Source organism: Canis aureus, chromosome 7 (genome assembly GCF_053574225.1).
Source record: "Canis aureus isolate CA01 chromosome 7, VMU_Caureus_v.1.0, whole genome shotgun sequence".
NCBI lineage: Eukaryota > Metazoa > Chordata > Mammalia > Carnivora > Canidae > Canis > Canis aureus.
In genome coordinates this window covers 70194005-70210000 of record NC_135617.1, presented here as the reverse complement: position 1 = coordinate 70210000, position 15996 = coordinate 70194005, and the positions used below count along the sequence as shown (strand labels likewise).

At 38.2% G+C, this 15996-nt stretch overlaps 1 protein-coding gene across 2 annotated transcripts in view; it reads left to right on the top strand.

Annotated features, from left to right (window-relative positions):
• Positions 1-668, top strand: part of PSMB9 (proteasome 20S subunit beta 9) — a 6680-nt gene extending 6012 nt beyond the window's left edge. For both annotated transcript variants that reach the window (XM_077904533.1, XM_077904532.1), the window contains exon 6: positions 495-668. In XM_077904533.1, coding sequence (XP_077760659.1) covers positions 495-622 — 128 coding nt within the window. In that variant the 3' untranslated portion in view covers positions 623-668. The remainder of the gene's footprint in view (positions 1-494) is intronic.
• Positions 669-15996: the final 15328 nt, after the last annotated feature.

Below are 15996 nucleotides of genomic sequence, written 5' to 3'. Positions count from 1 at the left end.
CCAAACTGGAACACTTTGAGTGTGAAAGGAGCAGGACAATGCTAAACTAATTGGGACTTCAGAACCAAAGGCATCAACCAGGACTGTCCTGAGTATATTCAGAAATACATATGGTTACTATAAGAATTCAAATTCAAATTCAAATATACGGTTACTATAAGAATCAGTGGTGTGCTGGAGCTGACTTGGGCCAGCTCATGAGAGCCAATTGTTAAATATCCAGTGGTTCCTGAGCTGCTCATTTAGCTGTTTATAACTTGAAATCAATCACGGTAGGAGTTTTGAGTTTGGATACCAGGAGATGTAACACATAAAGGGTTTTGTGTTGTTGTTTTTTTTAAGTTGATTTACTAGCACATTACTTGATGTGTGTTCCAAAGAGATGGGTTTTGAGGTCTGAGAGTGGTAGTAAGCATATGAGCGGGAGAGGAATGTAAAGATTTCTGAAATTAAGTTATTTTCTCTCCCCCTCTCTACCCTGAAACCCTCTACAGCTATCGCTCTGGCCATGAACCGGGATGGCTCCAGTGGGGGTGTCATCCACCTGGTCACTATTACAGCTGCTGGTGTGGACTATCAAGTAATCTTGGGTAACGAACTGCCAAAATTCTATGATGAGTGAATCGTCCTCCCTTCATTATTTTGTAATAAACTCTTTCAGACCAGAACCTGGTATGGTCAATGGAAAATGGGTGCTCAGGGGGATGAAGTTTAGGTGGGGGCTTCTTCCTCCCAGATGTTAGATATCCTTTCACAATGCCTTCATTCACATTAGAGATCAATACAAGATAAATGCTTAAAACTTAGGGATTTGTACATTTCAAAGGATGATAACAATAGCCAAAACACTGACTAAGGCATTAGCTTAATGCTTATAAGCTTTATCTCTTAGAAACAAACAAAAGACCTTTATAGCTTATACTACTACATCTATTTACAGACAGATGAAGGCTTAGAAAAAGTAAGTCCCTTGACCAAAGTCACAGTGAATTCAAAGCTGAAAACTGGGATTTAGTTGGGTTTTTTGTTTTTTGTTTTTTTATCATATGCCCTTCCTCTCCCATTACATAAAACTTTCATTCCCTCAAGCTTCATGTATCATGTCCTCCCTTGAAATCTGCGATAATTAGCCCAGCACAGTAGTTGACACTTAGGAAGTTACGAGCAGATGCCTGAGTAACTGTTTTAAACAGGCCAAATTCTGGCCCCCAATCTTTGCCAGGCACTTCTCAAGTGAGAGGACAAATTATTTCCTTTCTGTGAGCTCTCATTTCTGTCAAATGAAGGTATTGAGCAACTTCTAAGGTGGTTTACAGCTAGAACATTCAATGCCATTTTCCTAAAAGGTAAACAGTTAAGACGTATATTTAACAGCAATCATAGTGAGATCCCCAGGGAGCCTCTGTCTACTTTTCTTTCTGGATCTCAGGCTTAACATATAAATTCAAAAGTACCGCAAACAAACCTATGTCCTTGGGAGCGTGTGTTTGGTTTGGAGGGGGAAAATCGAAAACTGTAGAGACTTGACTTCTTTCTAGCCAAATAAATTGGTTAGTTCTTTCTAATCAAATAAATTTAAATGATATTTAATTTATTTTGAGGTTTAAAATAATAGTTTAAGAGCCGATTTCAGGGATCCCTGGGTGGCTCAGCTGTTTGGCGCCTGCCTTTGGCCCAGGGCACGATCCTGGAGTCCCGGGATCAAGTCCCCCGTTGGGCTCCCGGGATGGAGCCTGCTTCTCCCTCCTCCTGTGTCTCTGCCCTCTCTCTCTCTCTATGTCTATCATAAATAAATAAATAAATAAATAAATAAATAAATAAATAAATAAATCTTAAAAAAAAAAAAAGAGCCAATCTCTCCCATGGATCACAACTAGAGGAACTCTGGAAAGCAGACAAAAAGCAGGCGCTGAAGGATTCCAGAAAGTAGACAAAAGCAGGTGGGGTATAAGGAGAGCCAAACTTGGACAAGCAACACTGCCCAGGGGTGGTTTTCCATTTTTCCCCCTCTTTCATCTCCCGGCTTTGCCCTGAGAAGTCAGGCCTCGGGTGCAAAGCTGCGGTGCCCTAACTTGCCAAGAGAAACACCAAAGTTGGTTCTGGCCAGAGGAATGGAGGAAGCAGACAAAAGGGGCCCAGGAGGTGGGAAAGCGTAGGAGGTTTCCCACATGAGGGAACTGATGAAGGGGATTCCTTAACTCTAGGTTGGAACTCTCACAAGTACCGGTGACCCCTGAGCTACACAAACGTGAGGCACACCCAAAACACCACAGCGTGGACTTTGAGAGCTGAACTAAGGTTTAAGCCTTTTAAAATTAGGAATCTATCTTTTTATTTATTGACCAGAGTCTTATCCTTCTGTCCCTTATTCCAAAGAGTGCTTGTAGCAGCTCCCAGAGACAGGCACAATTTAAAAAGAAAGAGAAGGGGATCCCTGGGTGGCGCAGCGGTTTGGCGCCTGCCTTTGGCCCAGGGCGCGATCCTGGAGACCCGGGATCGAATCCCACATCAGGCTCCCGGTGCATGGAGTCTGCTTCTCCCTCTGCCTGTGTCTCTGCCTCTCTCTCTCTCTCTCTCTCTCTCTCTCTCTGTGACTATCATAAATTAAATAAATAAATAAATAAATAAAAAGAGAAGAAGAAACTGGGCAAACTGAAAATAAAGCTAAGAAATAATAAAGCCAAGGTGCCAAACTAAAATACAAATTAAAAAGATTTTATTTATTTATTTGAGAGAGAGAACACTCACAGAGCGAGGGAGAAGCAAGCTCCCCGCTGAGTAGGGAGCCCAATGCAGGGCTCCATCCCAGGACCTTGGGATCATGACTTGAACCAAAGGCAGACGCTCAACCAACTGAGCCACCCAGACTCCCCACAAAATAAATATCTTTTTAAAAATGGAGTATGGGAGCTGGCTAACAAGAGCAAATTGTAAAATATTTGGTAATTTTGGTTTTTTTTTTAAAGATTTTATTTATTTATTCATGAGAGACACGGAGAGAGAGGCAGAGACAGGCAGAAGGAGCAGCAGGCTCCATGCAGGGAGCCCGACTCAATCCTGGGACCGCAGGATCACACCCTGGGCCGAAGGCAGGCACTCAACTGCTGAGCCACCTAGGCATCCCATATTCGGTAATTTTGAAAGAGAGTTGTTGACCACAGGTACCTTCACGTTGGCCTTGATGGAAGTATTTATTCTACAGAAACCAGGAATATTACATGTCAGAATTGTTTTGTTTTTTTTTCCCCAGAGAGCCGGTTTAACAGGACATATATTTATCACCCAGCTACAGCTGAGTAGGAAAACAGTTGGCTCTGAGTTAGAAGGTAGTGAAAGCACAGAGGAAAAGGAAACTAGGTACAAGGTTCAAAAGATTCATTTTAAAAGCACGGCATAGGGAATGTAGTCAATGACACTGTAGTGGTGTTGTGACAGACGGTACCTATACTTACAGTGAGCACAGCATAACATAGCATATAAACTTGTGGTATCACTATGTTGTACACCTGCAACTAATGTAACATTGTGTGTCAACTATACTTCAATTAAAAAAAAAAAAAAAGGATTCATTGAAAAGAAAACAAGCCAATGGTTGCTGGGTGGCTTAGCTGGTTAAGCACCTGACTCTTGATCTCAGTTCAGGTCAGGAACTCAGGGTTGTGTGACTGAGCCTTGAATGGGAGGGTCCGTACTCAGCCGGGAGTCTGTCAAGGATTCTCTTTCTCCCACTGCCTCTGCCCCTCCCCACCAAGTAAATAAATAAATTTTTAAAAAGCCATCCAACAAAAACAACTCCTCTCTATAGATGTATATTTTTCACATCACACAGCAGATTGATTTGCTAAAACAGAATATGCATTATGCCATAAAGAAAACTACAATAGATTTCAAAGTACCAGTATCTTTGAAAAAAAAAGCTACATTTTGTAGTCATGTTGTAAAAAATAAGAGTTTTATTTTAAAAAACGATACCTAAAATTCAGTGTGCAAACAGAAAATATTGATAAATTACATGGTTTTCTAAGGCAGTCATAAAGGAAATTAACATATTTAGAACTAGGTGGTAAAAATGTTGCATATCAAATTTTGTGAGATACAGTTAAAGCAGTATTCAGGAAGAACATTTTTTTAAAAGATTTTTTAAAGATTTTATTTATTTATTTATTTATTTATTTATTTATTTATTTGACAGAGTCAGAAAGAGCACAAGCAGGAGAAGTGGCAGACAGAAGGAGAGGGAGATGTGGACTCCCCTCTGAGCAGGGAGCCTGATGTGGGGCTCTATCCCAAGACCCTGGGATCATGACCTGAGCTGAAGGCAGATACTTAACCAACTGAGCCACCCAGGTGCCCCAGCTTCGTAAATGACCTAAAAGTTCTCCAAAATTTTGAAAAAGAGCAATTGAGCAAGCTTAAAGAAATAAGAAGGAAGGAAATAATAAAGATAAGACTAGAAAGCAATTTAATAGAGTACAAAAACTATGTAGTAAAAATTCACAAAACCAAAAACTAGTGACTTAAAAAAAAATTGTAAGATATTCAGATTTAGAACAAGACTGATCATGAATAAAGCAGAGAAAAAAATGAGGAAACAAAATACAGAATGAAAAGGAAGGGTATAGGTACAGATATAACAGATACAAAACATAATACAAGATGTAATGAACAAGTATATGATAATAAATTTTAAATTTTTTGATGAGATAGGTAAACTCCTAGAAAAACTTAATCTAATGCAATTCACATAAGAAGTAAAAATTTAAGTACAGCAATAAACATTGAAGAAATGAAAAATGTTGATAATGGCATCTGATAAAAATAATTTTTTATATGCCCACATGGTTTCATGGGGGAGTTACACCAAACATCCAAACATTCAAGGAACATACAACTCTTATCTTATGTGTTTTTTTCCCCAGGAAATAGAAAAAACATTAAAGTTGTGTAGCTAATTTTATCAGGCTAGCATAATCTTGATTTCAAATTGAGATAGGAAATTCAAGGAAAGAAGACAATAGGCCCATCTCACTTTGAACATAGATGGAAAAAATAAATAATTATCTATTAACTGAGTTCAACTGTATTAAAAATAATAATACACACTATAGAAAAGAAACTGATGGTTACTAGAGGAGAGGTGGGTGAGGGGATGGGTTAAATAAGTGATGGGGATTGAGGTGTGCACTAGTGATGACCACCGGGTGTTACATGGGAGGGTTGAATCTCTATATTTATTATATACATGAAACTAATATTATACTGTATGTTAACTAACTGGAATTTAAATAAAAACTAGAGGGATCCCTGGGTGGCGCAGCGGTTTGGCGCCTGCCTTTGGCCCAGGGCGCGATCCTGGAGACCCGGGATCGAATCCCACATCGGGCTCCCGGTGCATGGAGCCTGCTTCTCCCTCTGCCTGTGTCTCTGCCTCTCTCTCTCTCTGTAACTATCATAAATAAATAAAAAAAAAAATTTTTTTTTAAATAAATAAATAAATAAATAAATAAAAACTAGAAAAAAATAATAATATATTGAGATCAAATGAGAAATCCTTAGAATACAAGAATACTTCAAAATAGTAAAATATTTTACTATAATTCACCATAATCATAGACTAAAGAGGAAAAGATCATCTGCTTTTCTTAATGCATAATTTATAAAGTTTAATTTACAAAGTTAAATATCCGTTTATGATTTTTGAAAAACCAGTCTTAACTTGTTCCTTAGAACCCAGAATCATATAAAACTTTCTTATCATTGTGAAGTTTATATTCCAAAAAATATATAACAAGCAGTCTGCATAATGGAAAAATCTTAGATGCCCAAGACCACTCACTATAATTACTAGTAAAATATAGCACTAGAGTTCAGACTGGTGTATAAGGAAAGAAAGGGATGTGAGTGAAGCAGATAAATTTGCAGATCATATGATACTCTGCTCAGAAATAGTAACAGAAGCAGCAAACTATTAAGATAACAAAAGAGGCCAGCCCGGGTGGCTCAGCGATTTAGCACGGCCTTCAGCCCAGGGTGTGATCCTGGAGACCTGGGATCGAGTCCCACGTCAGGCTCCCTGCATGGAGCCCACTTCTCCCTCTGCCTGTGTCTCTGCCTCCCTCTCTCTGTGTGTCTCTCATGAATAAATAAATAAAATCATAAAAAAAAAATAGAAAGGTGGATCCTGACCTACTACCACATACAATAGCAGGTGAGTTGAAGCCTCAAAAGGGAAATGTGTAGCTTTAAACATAACAGAATAAAACATAAAAATTATCTTTGGGACTAGAGACAGGGAAGGACTTCCTTATATAACCTCTGAAACCATCATGACAAATATTTTATTATTTCATTACATCAAAAGTGAAGACTTTTTTAACAGACACCATAGACAACTCTAATAAACAAATTGCAGAATGGCAGAGGATATTTACATTATCTGAAACCAATTAAGGATAATATCTAGAATATACAATGAAATGCAAAAAGTAACAAAAAAGCATCAATACCCTAGGAAAAAAATGCACAAAAGACATAAACATGAACTTTATAGAGGGAGAAACAAGGAAGCTAATGAGTGTTTAAAGAGATAATCAAACTCGATAAAAATAACAATAAAACAAATTTATACATTACTTTATACCTATTAGACTGGGAAACATAGGAGTTTGCTAATGCCGAATATTGATGTACAAATAGGGAGGAGGGAAGCCTCCTACCCTGCTAGTGTAAATGCAAACTGGTGCAGCCATTCTGGAGAAAATTCTGCACTACTTAATCGAGTGAAAAACATATAAGGACCCAACAGTTCCACTCCTGGAAATACATCTACCCTTTGCAACTGTTTCCCTGAGGAGACCTGTAAGAGGGAGTTCTTTATAAGTCATTTGTGATAGCAGAGAGCTAGAGGATCTTCGTGTCTCCCAGAGAGACAATAGGACAAATGCTATGAGTGCACACAGTAACGTGGATTGGTCTTTGAACTAGAGGACTAAGGAGCAAAATAAAACCTAACAGAATGAGCTTTAAGCACAAAGCAACTCACTTTGAATAAAAAAATACACACAAGGGATCCCTGGGTGGCGCAGCGGTTTGGCGCCTGCCTTTGGCCCAGGGCGTGATCCCGGAGACCCGGGATCGAATCCCACATCGGGCTTCCGGTGCATGGAGCCTGCTTCTCCCTCTGCCTGTGTCTCTGCCTCCCTCTCTCTCTCTCTGTAACTATCATAAATAAATAAAAATTAAAAAAAAAAAATACACACAAAGCCATACACATTTTTCAAGAATACGCATAACAAAAAGATAGATACAAAGCACATGAGAAGGGTTGCCTTTAGTGAAAGGAAAGGAAACTGGAATTTGGGAAATGTACATACAAAGGAATAAATAATAACAAACATAGAAAAGATTTTGTATGGACCAATGATGACCATGCACCATGAACTGAGGAATATGATTTTTTAGTTAATGAGTCAAAGAAAACCATATCTCTGAGAGCAATTTATTCTATATTTCCATGACAGGTATTAGATAGTTCCCTATTTTTTCCATCCAACTAAATAGATATAGTTAAAGTGTTCAGTTTGGAGATTAGGATTTAGAAAGGGAGGATAGAAATTAGAAAATCTGAGATTATTCCCTACATTTACAGCATCTCTCTCCAATAATATGCATTACTTGTTTATTCTAAATCTTTTGGAATCTAATAAACATGTTCTTTTTTATATAATGAGCCTATATGAATGATCTTTGGTCCTCTTTACCAAATTCTTAATTCTGCAGGTTACAGACATACATTGTAAGAAGAAAAATGTCTTAATCCCATTGAGCTTATTCAGAAGCACTGGGAATTGGTTCAACAATATTCAGTTTTACCCAGCAATGTTTATGACAGAGTTGTATGTGTACTACAAGCATGTATGATGCAGACGATACGTTCTCAAAAACTCAGAGATGAAGTATATCCATACTACATCAATTTTTATCGAAACTCTGTGGACATGCAAGAGAGTGGATTTCTCTGGGAAGTGCCTTCACTAGGAAATGTAATAGGGTTCTCCAGAAAAATAGAACCAATAGTATGTATATATGGAGAGAGACTTATTTTAAGAATTGGCTCATGTGATTGTGAGTACTGGTAAATTCAGAATCTGCAAGGAAGGTTGGGTATGTAAGGGAGAGTTGATACTGCAGCCCAAGTCCAATGGCAGTCTGGAGACAGAATTCCCTCTTTTTCAGTGAGCCTCAGTCTTTTCCTCTGAAGGCCTCCAACAGATTGGAAGTCCCCCACCCATATTATGGAGGGTAATCAGCTTTACTCAAAAATCTACTGATTTAAATATTTCTCATCTTTAAAAATACCTTCACAGCAATATCTACACTACTACCCAAATATCCGGGTACCTTAGCCTAACTCAGTTGACACAAAATCAGCATTCACATGGCTCAAGGCGAAACTTCAAGATAAATATGGCGGGAGTCCTGAGGAAGGAAATGGACTCCAAACTAACCCATTAGGGCAGTGAAACATCACTGAAGTGTCGGACTAACCTCACATCCCAAGTAACGTGCAACCAGGTTTTAGATTAGGAGAGGTACCAGACAAATGCTGGGTGATTTCCTTGAGGCTTTTTGTCCCTACCTTTATAGGCTGACTGTTTTAGATTGCCCTAGAGAGCATACAAAGAAAAAAAGAGTAAATTAAAAGCTTTTCATCCAAACTCAAAAAATGAATGAGAAATTTTTAAAAACCACTATAGCGGCTTCTTCTATAACCTAGCACAGGTATAGATGAGGGTCATAGAGCTATTAATTGTATAAACCCATAGGGTATTTTATGCTAAGATAAGGCCACTAGTTGGAGTGGATTTGGACTCTGAGATATGAAATGGAGACATATGAACAGACACAGGGAAGTCAGACAACTGTGAATCACCAAATCCCTGAATATCTTTGCTAGAAGAAGCAGACCCATTGCATTAGCTATCACCCTGTCATACCCACTGTATTGGTTACAATACAAACATTTACTATGGGGCATTATTAGGACTATAGGAGAAATTTGAATGTGGACTGTGTATTTGATAACATTGTATCAATTTTAAGTGTGTTGGGGGTGATGGTGGTATTATGGTTATGTGGGAGAAATGTCCTTGTTCTTAAAACACACATGCCCAGGGATCCCTGGGTGGCGCAGCGGTTTGGCGCCTGCCTTTGGCCCAGGGCGCGATCCTGGAGACCCGGGATCGAATCCCACGTCGGGCTCCCGGTGCATGGATCCTGCTTCTCCCTCTGCCTGTGTCTCTGCCTCTCTCTCTCTCTCTGTGTGACTATCATAAATAAATTTTAAAAAAAATTAAAAACAAAAAAACAAAAAAACACACATGCCCAAAAGCCAAAAACAAAAACAAAAAAAACACACGTGCCAAGCTATTTAGGGGTGCCTTGTCATAATGTCCACAGATTATTTTCAAACGGTTTAACAAAAATAATTCCTCAACAATAAACAGATAAACAAAATGTTGTATATTCATACAATGGAATACTGTACAAGTGATGCATGTGAAAAAATTAATAATTCAATAACATGGAAAAATCTAATAGAAACAATACTGAGTGAAGATTGCAGACACACGCAGAATATACAATGTATGTTTCAGTTATCTATTGCTGTGTAGAAACCACCCCTAAACTTCATGGCTTAAAACAAAAACAATCATTTTATTATCTCTTGGGAGTCAGTAGGTTAGGTGGGCTTTAAAAAATACTGATGTAGCCCATGAACCAAAGCACTTATTCATAGCAGACTCTCCACACAGCATCTCTCATTCCATGTGTGAATACTGGTTATGTTTTCTGGCTGGCTATGGGATTTGGAAATCTTTAGAATATTCTAAAATTTTCCCTCCCTAATGAGTCCTGCCTCCCCATAGTAGAAATCAGAAAAGTCAATTCCCTAGCCCTCTTTGAAGCTAGGGCACCTGTCAAGTTCATCCACCTGAGACTTCCATTCAAAACTGGGCAGGGACACCTGCATGGCTCAGCCGTTGAGCATCTGCCTTTGCTCAGGTCGTGATCCTGGAGTCCTGGGATGAGTGCCACATGGGGCTCCCTGCATGGAGCTTGCTCCTCCCTCTGCCTGCGTCTCTGCCTCTCTCTCTGTGCCTCTCATGAATAAATAAATAAAATCTTTAAAACAACAACAACAACTGGGCAGCAGGAGGAAATGGAGATCCACTCTACATTCATTTCACTAACAAAGGTGACAGAAGAAGCAACTGGCTTTTGGGGAAATAGTGATTAAAAAGAAAAAGGAGAAGTTCCTGGAACAGAAGTGGTTGAGGAGGTGTCTTCAGAATTGGTTGTGGTAAAGTTCCATTCCTAACCATAGAACAAAGAGCAACATTTAGAAGTAGTGAGGCAGCAGCAGTGATGTTGTTTACCAAATGTACACTGTGTGTGTGGCGGGGGGAACAGCGTGGTCTTGTTCTGTTTATAATCAATTGTCTCAGTATTTCCACCCCAAAATCCTAATTCTGAGAGACATGTATATTTTAGACTTTTTGAAGTCTTATCAAACTCATTAATGAAGGAGCCAGTAAGAATAAAGGAGACATGATTCAAAGACCAAAAACAATTGCAAAACCAAGATATACCTAGTCAGGAAAACTTGCTGTTAGAGATTAAAAATGGTTAATGTACAACAGGGCAATAAAATCATAACCTTGACCTTATCTTCTTTACCAGAGAAAAAGCAAAGCCTCCATACCTTGTCAACTCTCTCCAGATTAATCTCTAATAGCACAGGGCTGGCTGCGTTCTTCTTACTCAAGTTAAGACACCCAGATTTTGATCAGGCAGGATTATGAGAAAGTATCCAAATATGATATTAAGTAATCAAGCAAGCAAAATTTTGCCTTATTTCTAATTTTTAGAACAATTTTTCCTACGCCATTCCTGTCCCCAAGGTACAGAATTGACCAAATAAGATTTTTCAGAAAAAATTTTTAAAAGATTTTATTTATTTATTCAACAGAAAGAAAGAGCACTAGCAGGGGGAGCAGCAGGCAGAGGGAGAGGGAGAAGCAGGCTCCCCACTAGCAGGGAGCCAGACATGGGGCTAGATCCCAGGACCCTGAGATCACAACCTGAGCTGCAGGCCGATGCCGGACTAAGCCACCTAGGCGCCTCAATTTTTCAGAAATGTTTCAATTCAATATCATTAATGGGATTAGTCTCTTTTATTTAGCCAGTTTAGGACTGAGACATAAAGAGCTCCTTGTTACATGTTTGGCAAAGCAAGAGTCTTTTTTTTTTTTTTTTTTTTTTATTTGAGAAAGAGACAGAGAAAGTGCATGGGCGAGGGCTAGGAGCAGAGGGAGAAGGAGAAGCAGACTCCGCACTGAGCAGGGAGCCCAAGGCAGGGCTGGATACTAGAATCCCAGGAACATGACCTAAGCCAAAGGCCTAGACACCCAACCAACTGACTCACCCAAGCGCCCCCAAAGCAAAGGTCTTATTATTTTTATTGAAGTATAGTTGACATACAATGTTATGTTAGTTGCAGATGTGCAACATAGTAATTTGACATTGTAAGTCCTATGTACCATCTGTCACCATATGTAATTATTATGATATGGCCTATATTCTCTGTGTTGTACTTTACATCCCTGTGATTTATTTATTTTATAACTGGAAATCTGTACTTTTTAATCTCTTTCATCTTTTCACCCATCCCTCTACTCTCTTCCTCTCTGGTAACTACCAATTTGCTCTCTGTGTTAATGAATCTCTTTCTGTTTTGTTTGTTTGTTCATTTCTTTTCTTTCACAGATTCCACATTTAAGTGAGATTATATGGTATTTGTCTTTCTCTGACTAACTTCACTTAGCATAATACCATCTAGGTTTATCTTTGTTTTCACACATGGTAAGATTTTATTCTTTTTTTACGGCTGAATAATGTTTCTGTGTGTGTGTGTGTGTGTGTGTCTGTGTGTGTGTGTATAACCACATCTTGATCAGTTCATCAATTGATGGACACTTATATTGCTTTCATAGGCTATATATATAATGAAGATTAATTTCTAAAAGTCAACTGTCTATTTTCTTTTAGGATTTTTCTGGTTTCAGGTCTTACATTTAGGTCTTTAATGCATTTTGAGTTTATTTTTTTAAATGGTGTAGGGAAGTGTTTCAGTTTCCTTCTTTTGTATGTAGCTGTCCAGTTTTGTCAACACCATGAGAGGTTTTTTTTTTTATTTATTTAAATTCAAATTAGGGGCAGCCCGGGTGGCTCAGCGGCTTAGTGCTGCCTTCAGCCCAGGGCGTGATCCTGGAGACCCGGGATCAAGTCCTGTGTCCGGCTCCCTGCGTGGAACCTGCTTCTCCCTCTGCCTATGCCTCTGCTGTTGCTCTCTCTCTCTCTCAATCTCTCTCTCTCTCTCATTAATAAATAAATAAAATCTTTTTTAAAATAAATAAATAAATAAATTCAAGTTAGTTAACATATTAAGTAGTATTGGTTTTAGGAGTAGAATTTAGTGATTCAGCACTTACATGTAACACCCAGTGCTCATCCCAACAAATGCCCTCCTTAACACCCATCACCCATCTAGCCCATCCCCCTATTCACCTCCCCTCTAGCAACCCTCATTTTGTTCTCTATATTTATTTATTTTTTAAAAGGTTTTATTTATTCATTCATGAGAGACACAGAGAGAGAGAGAGAGGCAGAGACACAGGCAGAGGGAGAAGCAGGCTCCATGCAGGGAGCCTAATGTTGGACTTGATCCCGGGTCTCCAGGATCATGCCCTGGGCTGAAGGTGGCGCTAAACTGTTGAGCCACCCGGGCTGCCCATGATCTCTATATTTAAAAATCTCTTATGGTTTGTCTCCCTCTCTGTTTTTATCTTATTTTATTGTTCCTTCCCTTCCCCTGTTTATCTGTTTTGTTTCTTAAATTCCACATATGAGTGAAATCTATGATATTTGTCTTTCTCTGATTGACTTATTTTTCTTAGCATCATACTCTCTAGTTCCATCCACATTGGTGCAAATGGCAAGATTTCACTCTTTTTGTTTGCCAAGTAGTATTCCATTCCAACACCATTTGTTAAAGAAACTGTCTTTCCCCCATTGTATATTCTCTTTTCCTTTCTCAGAGATTAATTGACCAAATAAGCAAGGGTTCATTTCTTAGTTTTTTATTCTGTTCCACTGACCTATGAGTGTTTTTGTGCCAGTACCATACTGTTTTGATTATTATGTATAATTATCGTACTATAGTTTGAAATCAGAGATTGTGATACTTCCTGCTTTGTTCTTCTTTCTTAAAATTCTTTGGCTTTGGGGGGTCTTTTGTAGTTTCATACAAATTGTAGGATTATTTATTCTAATTCTGTGAAAAATGCCATTGGTGTTTTGGTGGAGATTGCACTGACTCTGTATATAGCTTTGGGTAGTATAGACATTTTAACAATATTAATTCTTCTAATCCACGAACACAGCATATATTTCTATTTATCTGTATCATCTCCAGTAACTTTCATCAATGTCTTATAATTTTCAGACCACAGGTCTTTCACCTTCTTGGTTTAATTTATTCTTATGTATTGTATTCTTTTTGATGCAATTGCAAATGAGATTATTTTCCTAATTTCTTTTATTTTTTATTTTTTTTTATTTATGATAGTCATACAGAGAGAGAGAGAGAGCGAGAGAGAGGCAGAGACATAGGCAGAGACATAGGCAGAGGGAGAAGCAGGCTCCATGCACCGGGAGCCTGACGTGGGATTCGATCCTGGGTCTCCAGGATCGCGCCCTGGGCCAAAGGCAGGCGCCAAACCTCTGCGCCACCCAGGGATCCCTTTCCTAATTTCTTTCTGATAGTTTGTTACTACTATTTAGAAATTCAACCAGTTCCTGTATATTAATTTTGTATCCCACAACCTTACAGAATTCATTATTCTTCTAAAATTCTCTGGTGAAGAAGTGCCTGGGTGACTCAGTTCATTGAAAGGCCAACTCTTGATTTCCACTCATGTCATGATCTCAGGTTCTGAGATCAAGCCCTGTGTTGGGCTTTGTGTACTCAGTGCAATCTGCTTGAGATTCTCTCTCTCCCTTTCCCTCTGCACCTTCCTCTCCTTTCTCTCGAAAGAAAGAAAATCTGTATTTAAAAAATGTTATTTTTTTTACCTGAACAGAATTAATCAAGGAAGGTTGAACTTCTATTCTTTATTTGTCAGCTTTTTCTACATCATGGGTTTGATAGACAGTGCAGCTCTTTTGATAATACAGAATTAATTTAAAATATATAGAGCATGCTAAATGCACCTAATTGCTTCCATTCCTCCTACATTTTATGATAAAATAATAAGTCTTTGGTGCCACCTTGTGGTCAAGTGGGTAATGACTACCTAGTGGAAAAAAGCTTTTTTTTTTTTTTTTTTTAGAGTCAAAAGGTATCATCAACAGTTGTAATATCCTGAATCCAGGATCTGGGTTTCAGGAAAGCAACAACAACAACAACAAAATTCTGGTCCAAACTGATTACTTAGTCAAATGCACAACTATCTGAGAGTGAGCAATCGTTTTAGCTTTTGCTTTCCCAATAACCAGAGTGACAATAAAACATTTTAAAATAAATATAAAGATGGTAACATGAAAATTATAAGCAAAGGAATTTTACTTGTTTTAAAAATAATTTGAGAAAATTACACTCAACACAAAGCACTCAAAGGTATCAGGTTACTGAGTGAGAGTATTCTAAAATAAATCTTCGCTAGCTAGGCAGATTATAATAGAGGTAAAAAGAAACTTTTTCTACCTCTTTTTAAGAGTATAATGAATATTCTATGGGCAGCCTGGGTGGCTCAGCAGTTTAGTGCTGCCGTCAGCCCAGGGCGTGATCCTGGGAACCCGGGAACGAGTCCGACGTCGGGCTTCCTGCATGGAGCCTGCTTCTCCCTCCATCTATGTCTCTGCCTCTCTCTCTCTGTCTCTCATGAATAAATAAATAAAATCTTTTTAAAAAAAAAAGAGTATAATAAATATTCCAAGACCAAGTTTGAACTACAAGTTTTCTACTTTTTTGGTTGTTAATTTTAATCTATCATTATGTATGCAACCATACAAAAATATGTATATAGTTAGATGACAGTACTATTTAACTTTAAGATGTAACTAATTTTATTAATACAATACACTAATATGTATGCCACATTGAATTTACCACCTTGATTTCAGTTGTGCAACAATGAACACAGATAACAGTGTATATATAAAAGCTGCTTAATGACCCAGTGCTTTCTCTTTGTCTCTATGAAGTACCTCTTTTTGGGGGAGGGGGGGTAATATAAATTCAAATTAATTAACATATAGTGCATTATTAGTTTCAGGGGTAGAATTTAGTGGTCATCAGTTGCATGTAGTACCAGTGCTCATTTTATCACATGCCCTCCTTGATGCCCATCACCCGGTTACCCCATCCTCCACCCACCTACCCTCCAGCAGCCCTCAGTTTGTTCCCTAGAGTTCACAGTCTCTTAGATTTGCCTCCCCTCTTCTGGAATGAATTCTTTTCAGAATTTTGTGGGTAATCCAAAGTCACTTATTCATTAACTTAAATTAATCCGAAGACATAAAATTCATTTAAGTTGAAATTATAAAGCAATATAATTGCTATTGATCTTACAAATTTTTCAAAGAAGCAAAATTTTTAGATTTCACAAAGAAAGTGGAGTACCTAAGTCAAATGATTTTGACAATTGTCTAAAGTTCACAAGAGCCAGTCATTTAAAAAAATAGAGGCTGTCTTCTGACAATTTGGATTAGCTGCATTTGTTTACCTTTAGGTTTTCTTCCCATAAACTGAGACAACAAATGAGTCAAAGAATAAGGAACAAATCTCCATTTTTTCTCCCAAAACCAATTAACAGTGATTAAAATCAAATTAATAGCTGTCTGCAGTGGGGCGTCCAAAGGGGTAGAAGGAGA